This window comes from Oncorhynchus nerka, linkage group LG22, assembly GCF_034236695.1.
Source record: "Oncorhynchus nerka isolate Pitt River linkage group LG22, Oner_Uvic_2.0, whole genome shotgun sequence".
NCBI classification, from domain to species: domain Eukaryota; kingdom Metazoa; phylum Chordata; class Actinopteri; order Salmoniformes; family Salmonidae; genus Oncorhynchus; species Oncorhynchus nerka.
Genome location: NC_088417.1, coordinates 92510611 through 92524401, shown reverse-complemented (window position 1 = coordinate 92524401; position 13791 = coordinate 92510611). Strand labels below are relative to the sequence as shown.

General features: G+C 45.1%; 1 protein-coding gene across 2 annotated transcripts in view; it reads right to left on the bottom strand.

Moving 5' to 3' along the window:
- The window catches only part of LOC115106004 (E3 ubiquitin-protein ligase UHRF1-like), a 47535-nt gene that overhangs the window by 20793 nt on the left and 12951 nt on the right, over positions 1 to 13791 (bottom strand). For both annotated transcript variants that reach the window (XM_065007577.1, XM_029628568.2), the window contains exons 2-3: positions 8895 to 9341; positions 400 to 749 (exon numbers count right to left, since the gene is read on the bottom strand). In XM_065007577.1, coding sequence (XP_064863649.1) covers positions 400 to 749; positions 8895 to 9341 — 797 coding nt within the window. The remainder of the gene's footprint in view (positions 1 to 399; positions 750 to 8894; positions 9342 to 13791) is intronic.

The following is a 13791-nucleotide window of genomic DNA, read 5'->3' as shown; positions in this document are numbered from 1 at the left end:
ATGAGAGGGTGGGGCTATTGTAAATCAACTCCAATGGTGTAGCACTACATCAAGAAGTATCATGGTAGATATACAGGGATTTATATGGCATGTCATCTCTCCTCCTCTGTATCTAATGGTGCAGCACTACATACTGTAAGTGCATATCGTGTTATACAGCCGTTTTTATGGCTTAGATCATTCATTCATTCATATATAGCATGCAATCACACCTCCTCCTGAACTCCCAAGCACCCCAGTCTATACAGTCCTTACTTACCTGGTAGGATCCATCACCACTCACAGTTGGTTAATCCCACCAAACTGAATTAAACTTTTCTAAAACCATGAGCAAACAAAAAAGGAAACTATGAATCTGCGATAACAAGCCTAGTAGGTCAGAAAGCACGGACAACTTACTCATCATATCTGATGTGGTACGTCACATCCTCCTTCTCTTTGTCTGTGGCAGTATAGTCTGTTTGAGAGGTGGAGGGCCCAGCCCCTGGCCCAATACTGTCAGAGTTCAACACAGAAGTAGAATTATTCCCATTATTATTATTATTGTCTGAGGAGGAGAGGTGGCTTTGGCCTTGGCCCGGCTCTGTCTCAAGCTTGCCGTTCGTCCTTTTGCTAGGCCTGCCAACCTTCCCTGCTGTAGGAGCTTTACTGGTGCTGTTCTGTCCCTTTGGGCTGAGTGACACGTTGTCGATGCAGGCTTCAAACCAGGCACCGATGCTTATGTCCCTGCAGTCCACCAACTCCTTTATCTGAAAGGAGAAAAATAAACAGAAAATTGAGTTTACCTTTCAACTATGAATAAAATGCACACGTACATTTAAAATGAATGGATGTGCAGAGTGCAGCTGGCTTTGAGTACTGATGAAAGCAATAACAGGTTTGTGGGTAAACAAAGCAACAGACTCACGGGACATTTCAAGGATAGTAATGAAATGTTCAAAGAAAAGGTCTTCCTATAAGTCAAAGCCTTTTTACTTTTGTTGACATCATGAACAAACAAAGTGGAGAAAAATAATCCTCAGTTACTTGGGCAATGGACAGTTTTGACGAAAGAAAAAGTTCATGATTAGCGACAAAATGAGAGACACGCTGTCTCCAGTGTGTTAGCTAAACACCATTGACTATGCTATAAATGCGCCGCCCTTGCCTCAGTATACGGGACATGAGCAGCTCACATGCATAACAGAGCTAGGAGACAGGGAGGGGCAAGGCCAACAACATGCTGTCTGGGACCTCTGAGCATATCTACAATGTGTATCGTGGCTACAGTGGATGGAGGTTCTCTGTCCCCGCTTTGCCGCTCAACAAACACTCACTGAAGAACTCACGGATGAAGATTCCAGAACTGATGAACATTCCAGAACAGTGACATCACCCTGAGCGGCTAACTCTATTAGCTAACAACGTTATGCATCATAAAACAAACCGAGAACGCATCAAGAGACCATCAATCCAGATCTCAGCCTTGTACAGATGCAGAATATAAAGTATCAGACATCGTTGTAAAGTCCTTGAATTAAAGAGCTGAGTTAGGGTTAGTCTGGGAGGGACAGTGGGTTTTTGGGGGGGGTCAAGTCAATTTCAACTCAGGAAGTAAATCAAATTCCTGAATTTAAATGGAATCGACTCCAATGCTAGTCTCCAAAACCCACCAGCCTGTTTATAAAGGACAAAGCTTGTACCTTTCCATATTAATTCACATCTACATGAGAATCAGACAGAGCCTTCAGTCAGGCTGCTGTTTTCATGTGGTCCTGTCATCAGCTCCAGGAGAGACGGATAGTGAAAGCAGACATGTTCATCTCTACAGGCCAATGGGGACTGCTAATTGACAGGGACATCCTCTGGGCCACACGCCAATTTTTTTATTATATTTATTTAACTAGGCAAGTCGCCTAGTGGTTAGAGCGTTGGACTAGTAACCGGAAGGTTGCAAGTTCAAACCCCCGAGCTGACAAGGTGCAAATCTGTCGTTCTGCCCCTGAACAGGCAGTTAAACCCACTGTTCCTAGGCCGTCATTGAAAATAAGAATTTGTTCTTAACTGACTTGCCTAGTTAAATAAAGGTAAAAAAGAAAAAAAAGAAAGTCAGTTAAGAACAAATTCTTACTTACAATGACGGCCTACCAAAACGCAAAAGGCCTCTTACAGGGATGGGGGCTGGGATTAAAAATAAAAATATAGGAAAACACACTACAAGGGAGACACCACAACACTACAGAGACCTTACCTGCTGGGTTTGAGTACATTTAAATCTTAAACTACAAGTCTCACCAAAAACAGTAGCACATCAATAATACAGGTACCCTGAACACGAACAAACTAAAACGAACGTTAGCTTTCAGAGAAATCACTACTACTGTACTCCGTCTCAGTAGCAGTATCAAAGTTAAGCAGATTTTTGGTGTTTTCTGTTCACATTAAGTTTTCTTAATGATGAGGTAAGCACACTCACACATAATGAACAGGAAGTAGAGCTACTACTTCCTGTTCACTCTACGTAATACAATACATATACTACTTCCTGTTCATTATGTGTGAGTGTGCTTACCTCATCAGTTTTATCTACCGAGTAAACCTCTTTGCTGTTCAGTCATCTCCATCATTAGTCATAATATAATAAAATATGCTATTTATTAGACAGTGAGTCAGAGTGCACAATGGTACATTTGAGTGTTTAAGTAATCCTGTTAGTACACTACAATGCCAAAAGTTTGTGGCTATTTGGCTATTTCAGCCACACCCGTTGCTGACAGGTGTATGAAATCAAGCACACAGCCATGCAATCTCCATAGACAAACATTGGCAACAGAATGGCCTTACTGAAGAGCTCAGTGGCTTTCAAAAGTGACACCGCCATTGAATGTCACCTTTCCAACAAGTCAGTTTCATCAAATGTCTGCCCTGCTAGAGCTGCCCCGGTCAACTGTAAGTGCTGTTATTGTGAAGTGGAAACGTCTAGGAGCAACAACGGCTCAGCCACGAAGAGGTGGGCCACACAAGCTCACAGAACGGGACCACCAGGTGGTGAAGCTCATGGCACGTAAAAAATGTCTGTCCTCGGTTGCAATACTCACTACCGAGTTCCAAACGGACTCTGGAAGCAACATCAACACAATGACTGTTCGTCGGGAGCTTCATGAAATGGGTTTCCATGGCTGTTCAGCCACACAAGCCTAAGATCACCATGTGCGATGCCAAGGGTCGGCTGGAGTGGTGTAAAGCTCACCATCATTGGACTCTGGAACAGTGGAAACGCGTTCTCGGGAGGGATGAATCAGGCTTCACCATCTGGCAGTCCGACGGACTAATCTGGGTTTTGGTGGATGCCAGGAGAACGCTACCTGCCCGAATGTATAGTGCTAACTGTAAAGTTTGGTGGAGGAGGAATAATGGTCCGGGGCTGTTTTTCATGGTTCGGGCCCCTTAGTTCCAGTGAAGGGAAATCTTAGGTGACTGGTAACATGACCGAATACAAACAGTGCAGCTATTCCCTCCGCAAGGCTATCAAACAAGCTAAGCGTCAGTATAGAGACAAAGTAGAATCTCAATTCAACGGCTCAGACACAAGAGGTATGTGGCAGGGTCTACAGTCAATCACGGACTACAAGAAGAAAACCAGCCCAGTCACGGACCAGGATGTCTTGCTCCCAGGCAGACTAAATAACTTTTTTGCCCGCTTTGAGGACAATACAGTGCCACTGACACGGCCTGCAACGAAAACATGCGGACTCTCCTTCACTGCAGCCGAGGTGAGTAAGACATTTAAACGTGTTAACCCTCGCAAGGCTGCAGGCCCAGACGGCATCCCCAGCCGCGCCCTCAGAGCATGCGCAGACCAGCTGGCCGGTGTGTTTACGGACATATTCAATCAATCCCTATACCAGTCTGCTGTTCCCACATGCTTCAAGAGGGCCACCATTGTTCCTGTTCCCAAGAAAGCTAAGGTAACTGAGCTAAACGACTACCGCCCGTAGCACTCACTTCAGTCATCATGAAGTGCTTTGAGAGACTAGTCAAGGACCATATCACCTCCACCCTACCTGACACCCTAGACCCACTCCAATTTGCTTACCGCCCAAATAGGTCCACAGACGATGCAATCTCAACCACACTGCACACTGCCCTAACCCATCTGGACAAGAGGAATACCTATGTGAGAATGCTGTTCATCGACTACAGCTCGGCATTCAACACCATAGTACCCTCCAAGCTCGTCATCAAGCTCGAGACCCTGGGTCTCGACCCCGCCCTGTGCAACTGGGTACTGACTTCCTGACGGGCCGCCCCAGGTGGTGAGGGTAGGCAACAACATCTCCACCCCGCTGATCCCCAACACTGGGGCCCCACAAGGGTGCGTTCTGAGCCCTCTCCTGTACTCCCTGTTCACCCACGACTGCGTGGCCACGCACGCCTCCAACTCAATCATCAAGTTTGCGGACGACACAACAGTGGTAGGCTTGATTACCAACAACGACGAGACTGCCTACAGGGAGGAGGTGAGGGCCCTCGGAGTGTGGTGTCAGGAAAATAACCTCACACTCAACGTCAACAAAACTAAGGAGATGATTGTGGACTTCAGGAAACAGCAGAGGGAACACCCCCCTATCCACATCGATGGAACAGTAGTGGAGAGGGTAGCAAGTTTTAAGTTCCTCGGCATACACATCACAGACAAACTGAATTGGTCCACTCACACAGACAGCATCGTGAAGAAGGCGCAGCAGCGCCTCTTCAACCTCAGGAGGCTGAAGAACTTCTACAGATGCACAATCGAGAGCATCCTGGCAGGCTGTATCACCGCCTGGTACGGCAACTGCTCCGCCCACAACCGTAAGGCTCTCCAGAGGGTAGTGAGGTCTGCACAACGCATCACCGGGGGCAAACTACCTGCCCTCCAGGACACCTACACCACCCGATGTTACAGGAAGGCCATAAAGATCATCAAGGACAACAACCACCCGAGCCACTGCCGGTTCACCCCGCTATCATCCAGAAGGCGAGGTCAGTACAGGTGCATCAAAGCTGGGACCGAGAGACTGAAAAACAGCTTCTATCTCAAGGCCATCAGACTGTTAAACAGCCATCACTAACATTGAGTGGCTGCTGCCAACACACTGACACTGACTCAACTCCAGCCACTTTAATAATGGGAATTGATGGGAAATGATGTCAAATATATCACTAGCCACTTTAAATAATGCGACCTAATATAATGTTACATACGCTACATTATTCATCTCATATGCATACGTATATACTGTACTCTATATCATCTACTGCATCCTTATGTAATACATGTATCACTAGCCACTTTAACTATTCCACTTTGTTTACATACTCATCTCATATGTATATACTGTACTTGATACCATCTACTGTATCTTGCCTATGCTGCTCTGTACCATCACTCATTCATATATCTTTATGTACATATTCTTTATCCCCTTACACTGTGTATAAGACAGTAGTTTTGGAACTGTTAGTTAGATTACTTGTTGGTTATTACTGCATTGTCGGAACTAGAAGCACAAGCATTTCGCTACACTCGCATTAACATCTGCTAACCATGTGTATGTGACAAATTAAATTTGATTTGATTTTAACACTACAGCATACAATGACATCCAAGTCAATGTCCAAAAGGCTCCTTATCAGCCTCTATATCCAAGCCATAAGAATGCTGAACAATTCATCAAATGGCCACCCAGACTATTTGCATTGACACCACCCCTACCCTTTGTTTTTACACTGCTGCTACTCTCTGTTTATTAGATATGCAGTCACTTTACACCTACCTACCTACTTACCCACCCACCCACCTAATTATTTTACTTTAGTTTATTTAGTAAATATTTTTTAAACTATTTTCTTGAAACTAAATTGTTGGTTAAGGGATTGTAACTATTTCACAGTAAGATCTACACCCATTGTATTCTTATTTCAGCATGGACAATGCCCCCGTGCACAAAGCGAGGTCCATACAGAAATGGTTTGTCGAGATCGGTGTGGAAGAACTTGACTGGCCTGCACAGAGCCCTGACCTAAACCCCATCGAACACCTTTGGGATGAATTGGAAAGCCGACTGTGAGCCAGGCCTAATTGACCCAACATCAGTGCCAGACCTCACTAATGCTTTTGTGGCTGAATGGAAGCAAGTCCCCGCAACAATGTTCCAACATCTAGTGGAAAGGCTTCCCAGAAGAGTGGAGGCTGTTATAGCAGCAAAGGGAGGACCAACTCCATATTAATGCCCATGATTTTGGAATGAGATGTTCCACGAGCAGGCGTCCACATACTTTTGGAACTGAAAACACAGCTGCAGTCATCTCCTTGATGGCGCTATAAGCATTGAGCCAAGAGACTGTCCTGTCCATGTTCCAGCACATATCTTTTACAGCCGCTGTGGTTCACCAGCGGCAGGCCCTCTCTCAGGGCTGGGCTCTGGGTATAGTGTGTCTCTGAGCTTGGGTCTACAAGGCATCTTTAGGCTCACGGCAGCTTGGCTTTGGTGTTAACTGTGAACAGGACATGTCCATCAAAACGTAGCAGCTCCACCATTTACTGTAAGTGAGTATGAATAATAAAAAATACCAAGAGAAATTCCTAGCAACCATTTGTTCCATAGTAATATGGCTTCTAGAACCTGTTATCTGATTCTAGGCCTAGGGGAGATTAAATTTGTAGAGCAACATACCATGAGGTAAAAGACGAGGTACAGTCCCATCCAGACATCACTCAACAGGGACATTTGAGTACAGGGCCAGTATTCAAAACGCTTATCAGAACAGGAGGTCCGTTGTATGACGCCCCCCCCACCCCCCGTCCATATAAATCCTATTCATTATGATCTAAAAGGCTACACTGATCCTATAGCATAACTCCCACTCTGAGACGCTTTGTGAATAAGGACCCATAACAATATATCAACCTCCCCTGGCTGTGACCCCATTCTCCAAGGGTGACTCGGGGAGATATGCAAAAAAAAAAAACACATTTCCAATTCACACATGTGAAATAGGACAGATAAAAGCAACCCAGCCACCTCACACACACCAGTCAGCCAGACAGACCCCTGACTGGCACCCACACCACTGGACCTGCTACAGTAGCTAAACACTCCTGAGCACTGTGTCCTGGCCGGCCGGTCACTATGGAGATGGAGTTCAGATCGCTGAGGGAGTTGAGACATGGCTGCCAATTCAAACTACCACAGGCATGTGGGCCCAAACCACAGCAATGCAAAGGGGAAAAGGTGGTGAAATGAGGCCGCATGACCAGCTGCTGGTGTACCATTGCCATGAAGGAAATTAACAACAAAACATATTTCAGTATCTCCTAAATTGTGAATGCTCTCTATAACCAGCTGAGCTATAGTAGAGTTGTGAATGCTCTCTATAACCAGCTGAGCTATAGTAGAGTTGTGAATGCTCTCTATAACCAGCTGAGCTATAGTAGAGTTGTGAATGCTCTCTATAACCAGCTGAGCTATAGTAGAGTTGTGAATGCTCTCTCTCTCTAACCAACTAAGCTATAATAGAGTTGTGAATGCTCTCTCTCTCTAACCAGTAGAGTTGTGAATGCTCTCTCTCTCTAACCAGTAGAGTTGTGAATGCTCTCTCTCTCTAACCAGTAGAGTTGTGAATGCTCTCTCTCTAACCAGCTGAGCTATAGTAGTTGTGAATGCTCTCTCTAACCAGCTGAGCTATAGTAGTTGTGAATGCTCTCTCTAACCAGCTGAGCTATAGTAGTTGTGAATGCTCTCTCTATAACCAACTAAGCTATAGTAGAGTTGTGAATGCTCTCTATATAACCAGCTCAGCTATAGTAGAGTTGTGAATGCTCTCTCTATAACCAGCTGAGCTATAGTAGTTGTGAATGCTCTCTCTAACCAGCTGAGCTATAGTAGAGTTGTGAATGCTCTCTCTAACCAGCTGAGCTATAGTAGTTGTGAATGCTCTCTCTAACCAGCTGAGCTATAGTAGTTGTGAATGCTCTCTCTATAACCAACTAAGCTATAGTAGAGTTGTGAATGCTTTCTCTCTAACCAGCTGAGCTATAGTAGTTGTGAATGCTCTCTCTCTAACCAGCTGAGCTATGGTGGAGTTGTGAATGCTCTCTATATAACCAGCTCAGCTATAGTAGAGTTGTGAATGCTCTCTCTATAACCAGCTGAGCTAGAGTTGTGAATGCTCGCTCTCTAACCAGCTGAGATTTTGTAGAGTTGTGAATGCTCTCTCTCTAACCAGCTGAGCTATAGTAGTTGTGAATAATCTCTCTTTAACCAGCTGGGCTATAGTAGAGTTGTGAATGCTCTCTAACCAGCTGAGCTATAGTAGTTGTGAATGCTCTCTCTCTAACCAGCTGAGCTATAGTAGAATAGAAGCCAGCCGCACCAATGTGTACCTGGTCAGCATGCACTGCGCCCAGCCCGCACTGCGCCCAGCCCGACACAGGAGTCACTAGACAAGGATATCCTGCCGGCCAAACCCTCCCTAACCCAGACGATGCTAGGCCAATTGTGCGCTGCCCCATGGGCCTCCCGGTCGCGGCCGGCTGCGACAGTGCCTGGGATCGAACCCAGAGTCTCTGGTGGCACAGCTAGCACTGCGATGCAGTGCCTTAGACCACTGCGCCACCGGGAGGCAGTTCTAACAATTTTTACGTTGGTAATAAGTTTATAATAACAGTAAGGCACCTCAGGGCTTTGGGTATATGACCAATATACCACGGCAAAGGCCTCAATCAGGCATGACGCATTGTGTCCACCCCCCGGGCCTTTTTGCTTAATTATATTCTTATTCTATAGCATATTATCCCACAGCCTTTCGTACACAAACCACAAATGAATCAACCTGAGAGAAAATTGTACCACAAGTTATTTCTCTTTTACCTTGAACACCCCAATTCCCGCGTCTATGAGGAAGGGACGTGTAGAGGTTGATGGCTGATTGTCGTGCTTCTCCAGTGGTGCCGATGGACCAGAAGAAGACTCGTCTCCGTTGTTATTGGGATCACTGGTGATACCCGTCTTCTTACTGGTAGTTGTACTGATGTTGGTGGTAGTACTGGTGTCGCCAGTGGTGGTTGTGTTGTTGTTGACTGTGGTGGGTTTGGGGGTAAGTGTTGGGGTCACGGTGGTAGGTTTAGAGGGGGTGGTAGCTGCACCAGTCGTAGTGTTGGGGGTGGTGGGGGGCATTGTGTCACACTCCTTGGGGCTGACGACAGGGGAGATGACGAGAGGACTGTCTGGAGCGTCCCCCGCTTGGGAACGGATAAGCAGCTGGACGATATCGTTCAGACCCACGTTGTAGTCATACAGTGTGTGGCCATCTTCCATCTGAAAAATAAAAGACACAAATCAATGTCAGATAGGCAGCTATTTTTTGTTTTCGGGGTTTTTCTCTTTGAGATGGGTAAAACAGCTTTGGGATAGTCAAACAGCATCTGGCCCTCTTGCATCTGAAAAATACATTCAAATTGATCTGGTAGGCAGACATATTGGTCTTGTTTTTTTTTGGGGGGGGGGGTACTGGCCGACATTCGTCGGAAGCGTATGCCGAGCACAGGCTGGTTGTCAAGGGACAAGCACAAACACAGAGCACGGCAAAGACAGAATTCTGCAGAAGGCTGAGGAGAGACAAACACAGAGCAAAGACAGAATTCTGCAGAAGGCTGAGGAGAGACAAACACAGAGCACGGCAAAGACAGAATTCTGCAGAAGGCTGAGGAGAGACAAACACAGAGCACGGCAAAGACAGAATTCTGCAGAAGGCTGAGGAGAGACAAACACAGAGCAAAGACAGAATTCTGCAGAAGGCTGAGGAGAGACAAACACAGAGCACGGCAAAGACAGAATTCTGCAGAAGGCTGAGGAGAGACAAACACAGAGCAAAGACAGAATTCTGCAGAAGGCTGAGGAGAGACAAACACAGAGCACGGCAAAGACAGAATTCTGCAGAAGGCTGAGGAGAGACAAACACAGAGCAAAGACAGAATTCTGCAGAAGGCTGAGGAGAGACAAACACAGAGCACGGCAAAGACAGAATTCTGCAGAAGGCTGAGGAGAGACAAACACAGAGCAAAGACAGAATTCTGCAGAAGGCTGAGGAGGGACAAACACAGAGCAAAGACAGAATTCTGCAGAAGGCTGAGGAGAGACAAACACAGAGCACGGCAAAGACAGAATTCTGCAGAAGGCTGAGGGACAATGTGTTGATGCTCAGCACCATTCAGAATCAAAACCTATAAAAGACCTGAACTAAGAAGAGCTACTACACCTCCAGACTCAATCAATAGCTCTGCACCACCTGTCCTGTACCAGACAGGTTTCTATCTACTCTGGCCATGGGCCAAATGTCCTAGTTGTTATGCGACCAGGGGGATAAGGCTAGGGAATCATTTTACAGTGGGGGCTGCATCTCTCAAAATGAAATAATGGGAAATAATGCATCTTAGTTGTGACAATGAGAACAAGAATATTCCAATAAGAAATAACACCATTGTGAATCGGGAAATATGCTGTACATTTGAATTTGTCTCCCCAAAACCAGACATCCATTCCTGAAGTCAGCACAACAAATGAACACAAATCTCTGCCTTCCACTGCATGTTTTCCTCCAATAAATGCATAGTCTTAGAAGGGGGGGTAAGTCGCTATGACAACCAATAAAGGACCCCCCTCCCCCCGTGTTTATGTGTGTCTGTCTGCTGTGTGGCGTTGACAGCATAGTATAGAAATATAATTACTACCCATCACCGAACATCGACTTGAATGGAATGTCCGTTTTAGGAATTATATTTCTATGGTAACCATCCTGGACAAAAGGACACTAGGCAGGCTGCGGCACACTGACTTGAATTCATCTATTGTGTTGGGAAAGGGGCAATGATGATATGCATGGAACGCCATAACACAGTGTACATTATCTGCATTAGACCTTTCATCGGAGGGTCAATGACTATTCACATAATATCCCTCTGCAGCCATGAACTAAGCAATCCACTTTCTATCAAGACGTTTTATAGGCTCCTTAGGTTGCAACAAGAAAAATACTAAAAAACACTGGTGCAGTTAGTTCATGATATTGAATGTTTTCTACAGTGCAGTCGGAAAGTACTAAGACCCCTTGACTTTTTCCACATTTTGTTACAGCCTTATTCTAAAATGGATTAAATATAAATAATCAAATCTACACACACACACACACACACACACACACACACACACCATAATGACAAAGCAAAAACAGGAAGGGTACCAAAACATTTCTGCAGCATTGAAGGTTCCCAAGAACTCAGTGGCCTCCACCATTCTTAAATGGAATAAGTTAAGAACCACCTAGACTCTTCCTAGAGCTGGCTGCCCGGGCCAAACTGAGCAATCGGGGGAGAAGGGCCTTGGTCAGGGAGGTAACCATGAACCTGATGGTCACTGACAGAGCTCCAGAGTTCCTGTGGAGATGGGTGGACCATCCAGAAGGACAACAGTCTCTGCAACACTCCACAACACTTCAGGCCTTTATGGTAGAGTGGTCAGATGGAAGCCACTCTTCAGTAAAAGGCACATGCTCGGAGTTTGCCAAAAGGCACCTAAAGGACTCTCAGACCATGAGAAAAACTGATGAAAACCAAGATTGAACTCTTTGGCCTGAATGCCAAGCGTCACGTCTGGAGGAAACCTGGCACCATCCCTACGGTGAAGCATGATGGTGGGAGCATCATGCTGTGGGGATGTTTTTCAGTGGTAGGGACTCTGAGACTAGTCAGAATCGAGGGAAAGCTGAACGGAGCAAAGTACAGAGAGATCCTTGATGAAAACCTGATCCAGAGCGCTCAGGACCTCAGATTGCAAGGTAAACCTTAGCCTCAACAGGACAATGACCCGAAGCACACAGCCAAGACAAAGCAGGAGTGGCTTAGGGACAAGTCTCTGAATGTCCTTGAGTGGCCCAGCCGGAGCACAGACTTGAACCCGATCGAACATCTCTGGAGACCTGAAAATAGCTGTGCAGCAATGCTCCCCATCCAACCTGACAGAGCTTGAGAGGATCTGCAGAGAAGAATGGGAGAAATACCCCAAATACAGGTGTGCCAAGCTTGTAGGGTCAAAGAAGTTTCAAGGCTGTAATCACAGAGTCTGAATACTTTAAAAAATATATATATTTTTTACAAATTTGGTGTTTAGAAATGTTCAAGAGATGGTGACATTTTTGGCCGATTGGATAATATGCCATACATCCGGTCTATTTGAAATGTTATGGTTGGTTAGCTCACTGCCATTTGCTTTTGCAAAATGTCACTCTTGGTGTACAAAGGGGTAATAATAATAACTTGATATATCCTTATGTGAATAATAAAATAAGATCATGCAGTATAAATTATTACAGCCACTGTTGTTTTCATTGAGTCCCAAAATTGTTTTTAGATGGCTTGGGATGAGTTGGACCACAGAGTGAAGGAAAAGAAGCCAACAAGTGCTCGGCATATATGTGGGAACTCCTTCAAGACAGTTGGAAAAGCAGTCCAGGTGAAGCTGGTTGAGAGAATTCCAAGAGTGTACAAAGCTGTCATCAAGGCAAAGAGTGGCTATTTGAAGAATCTCAAATATATTTGGATTTCTTTAACATTTTTTGGTTACTATATGATTCCATGTGTTACTTCATAGTTTTGATGTCTTCACCATTATTTACAATTTAGAAAATAGCCAAAATAAAGAAATCCTGGAATGAGTAGGTGTTCTAAAACTTTAGACACACAGACACACACTACCGTTCAAAGGTTTGGGGTCACTTAGAAATGTCCTTGTTTTTGAAAGAAAAACAACATTTTTTCCCCATTAAGATAACATCAAATTGATCAGAAATACAGAGTAGACATGGCTAATGTTGTAAATGTATTGTAGCTGGAAACGGCAGATTTTTTTATGGAATATCTACATAGGCGTACAGAGGCCCATTATCAGCAACCATCTCGCCTGTGTTCCAATGGCACGTTGTGTTAGCTAATCCAAGTTTATAATTTTAAAAGGCAAATTGATCATTAGAAAACCCTTTTGCAATTATGTTAGCACAGCTGAAAACTGTTGTGTTGCAATAAAACTGGCCTTCTTAGACTCATTGAGTGTCTGGAGCATCAGCATTTGTGGGTTCGATTACAGGCTCAAAATGGCCAGAAACAAAGACCTTTCTTCTGAAACTCGTCAGTCCATTTCTCAGAACCAAGGCTATTCCATGCGAGAAATTGCCAAGAAACTGAAGATCTCGTACAACACTGTGTACTACTCCCTTCACAGAACAGTGCAAACTGGCCCTAACCAGAATAGAAAGGAAAGGGAGGCCCCGGTGCACAACTGAGCAAGAGGACAAGAACTTTAAAGTATCTAGTTTGAGAAACAGGTCCTCAACTGGCAGTTTCATTAAATAGTACCCGCAAAACACCCGTCTCAAGGTCAACAGTTAAGAGAAGACTCCAGGATGCTGGGCTTCCATTAAAAATCAGCCGTTTCCAGCTACGATAGTAATTTAGAACATTAACAATGTCTACACTGCATTTCTGATCAATTTGATGTTATTTTAACAGGGGGGGGGGTGCTTTTCTGTCAAGAACATTTCTAAATGACAAAAACATCTACATATATGCACCCATCTCAGTGAACTAATCCATTGCGGAGGCCTAGACAGAGCCAATTTATCTGAAAATGTGGTCGGAGGCTCCATATGGAGGGTGCGACGCAATTGCGGAGCCTCCAGAGACCAAATCGAGCTCCATACCGCATCGCCATGCTCCTC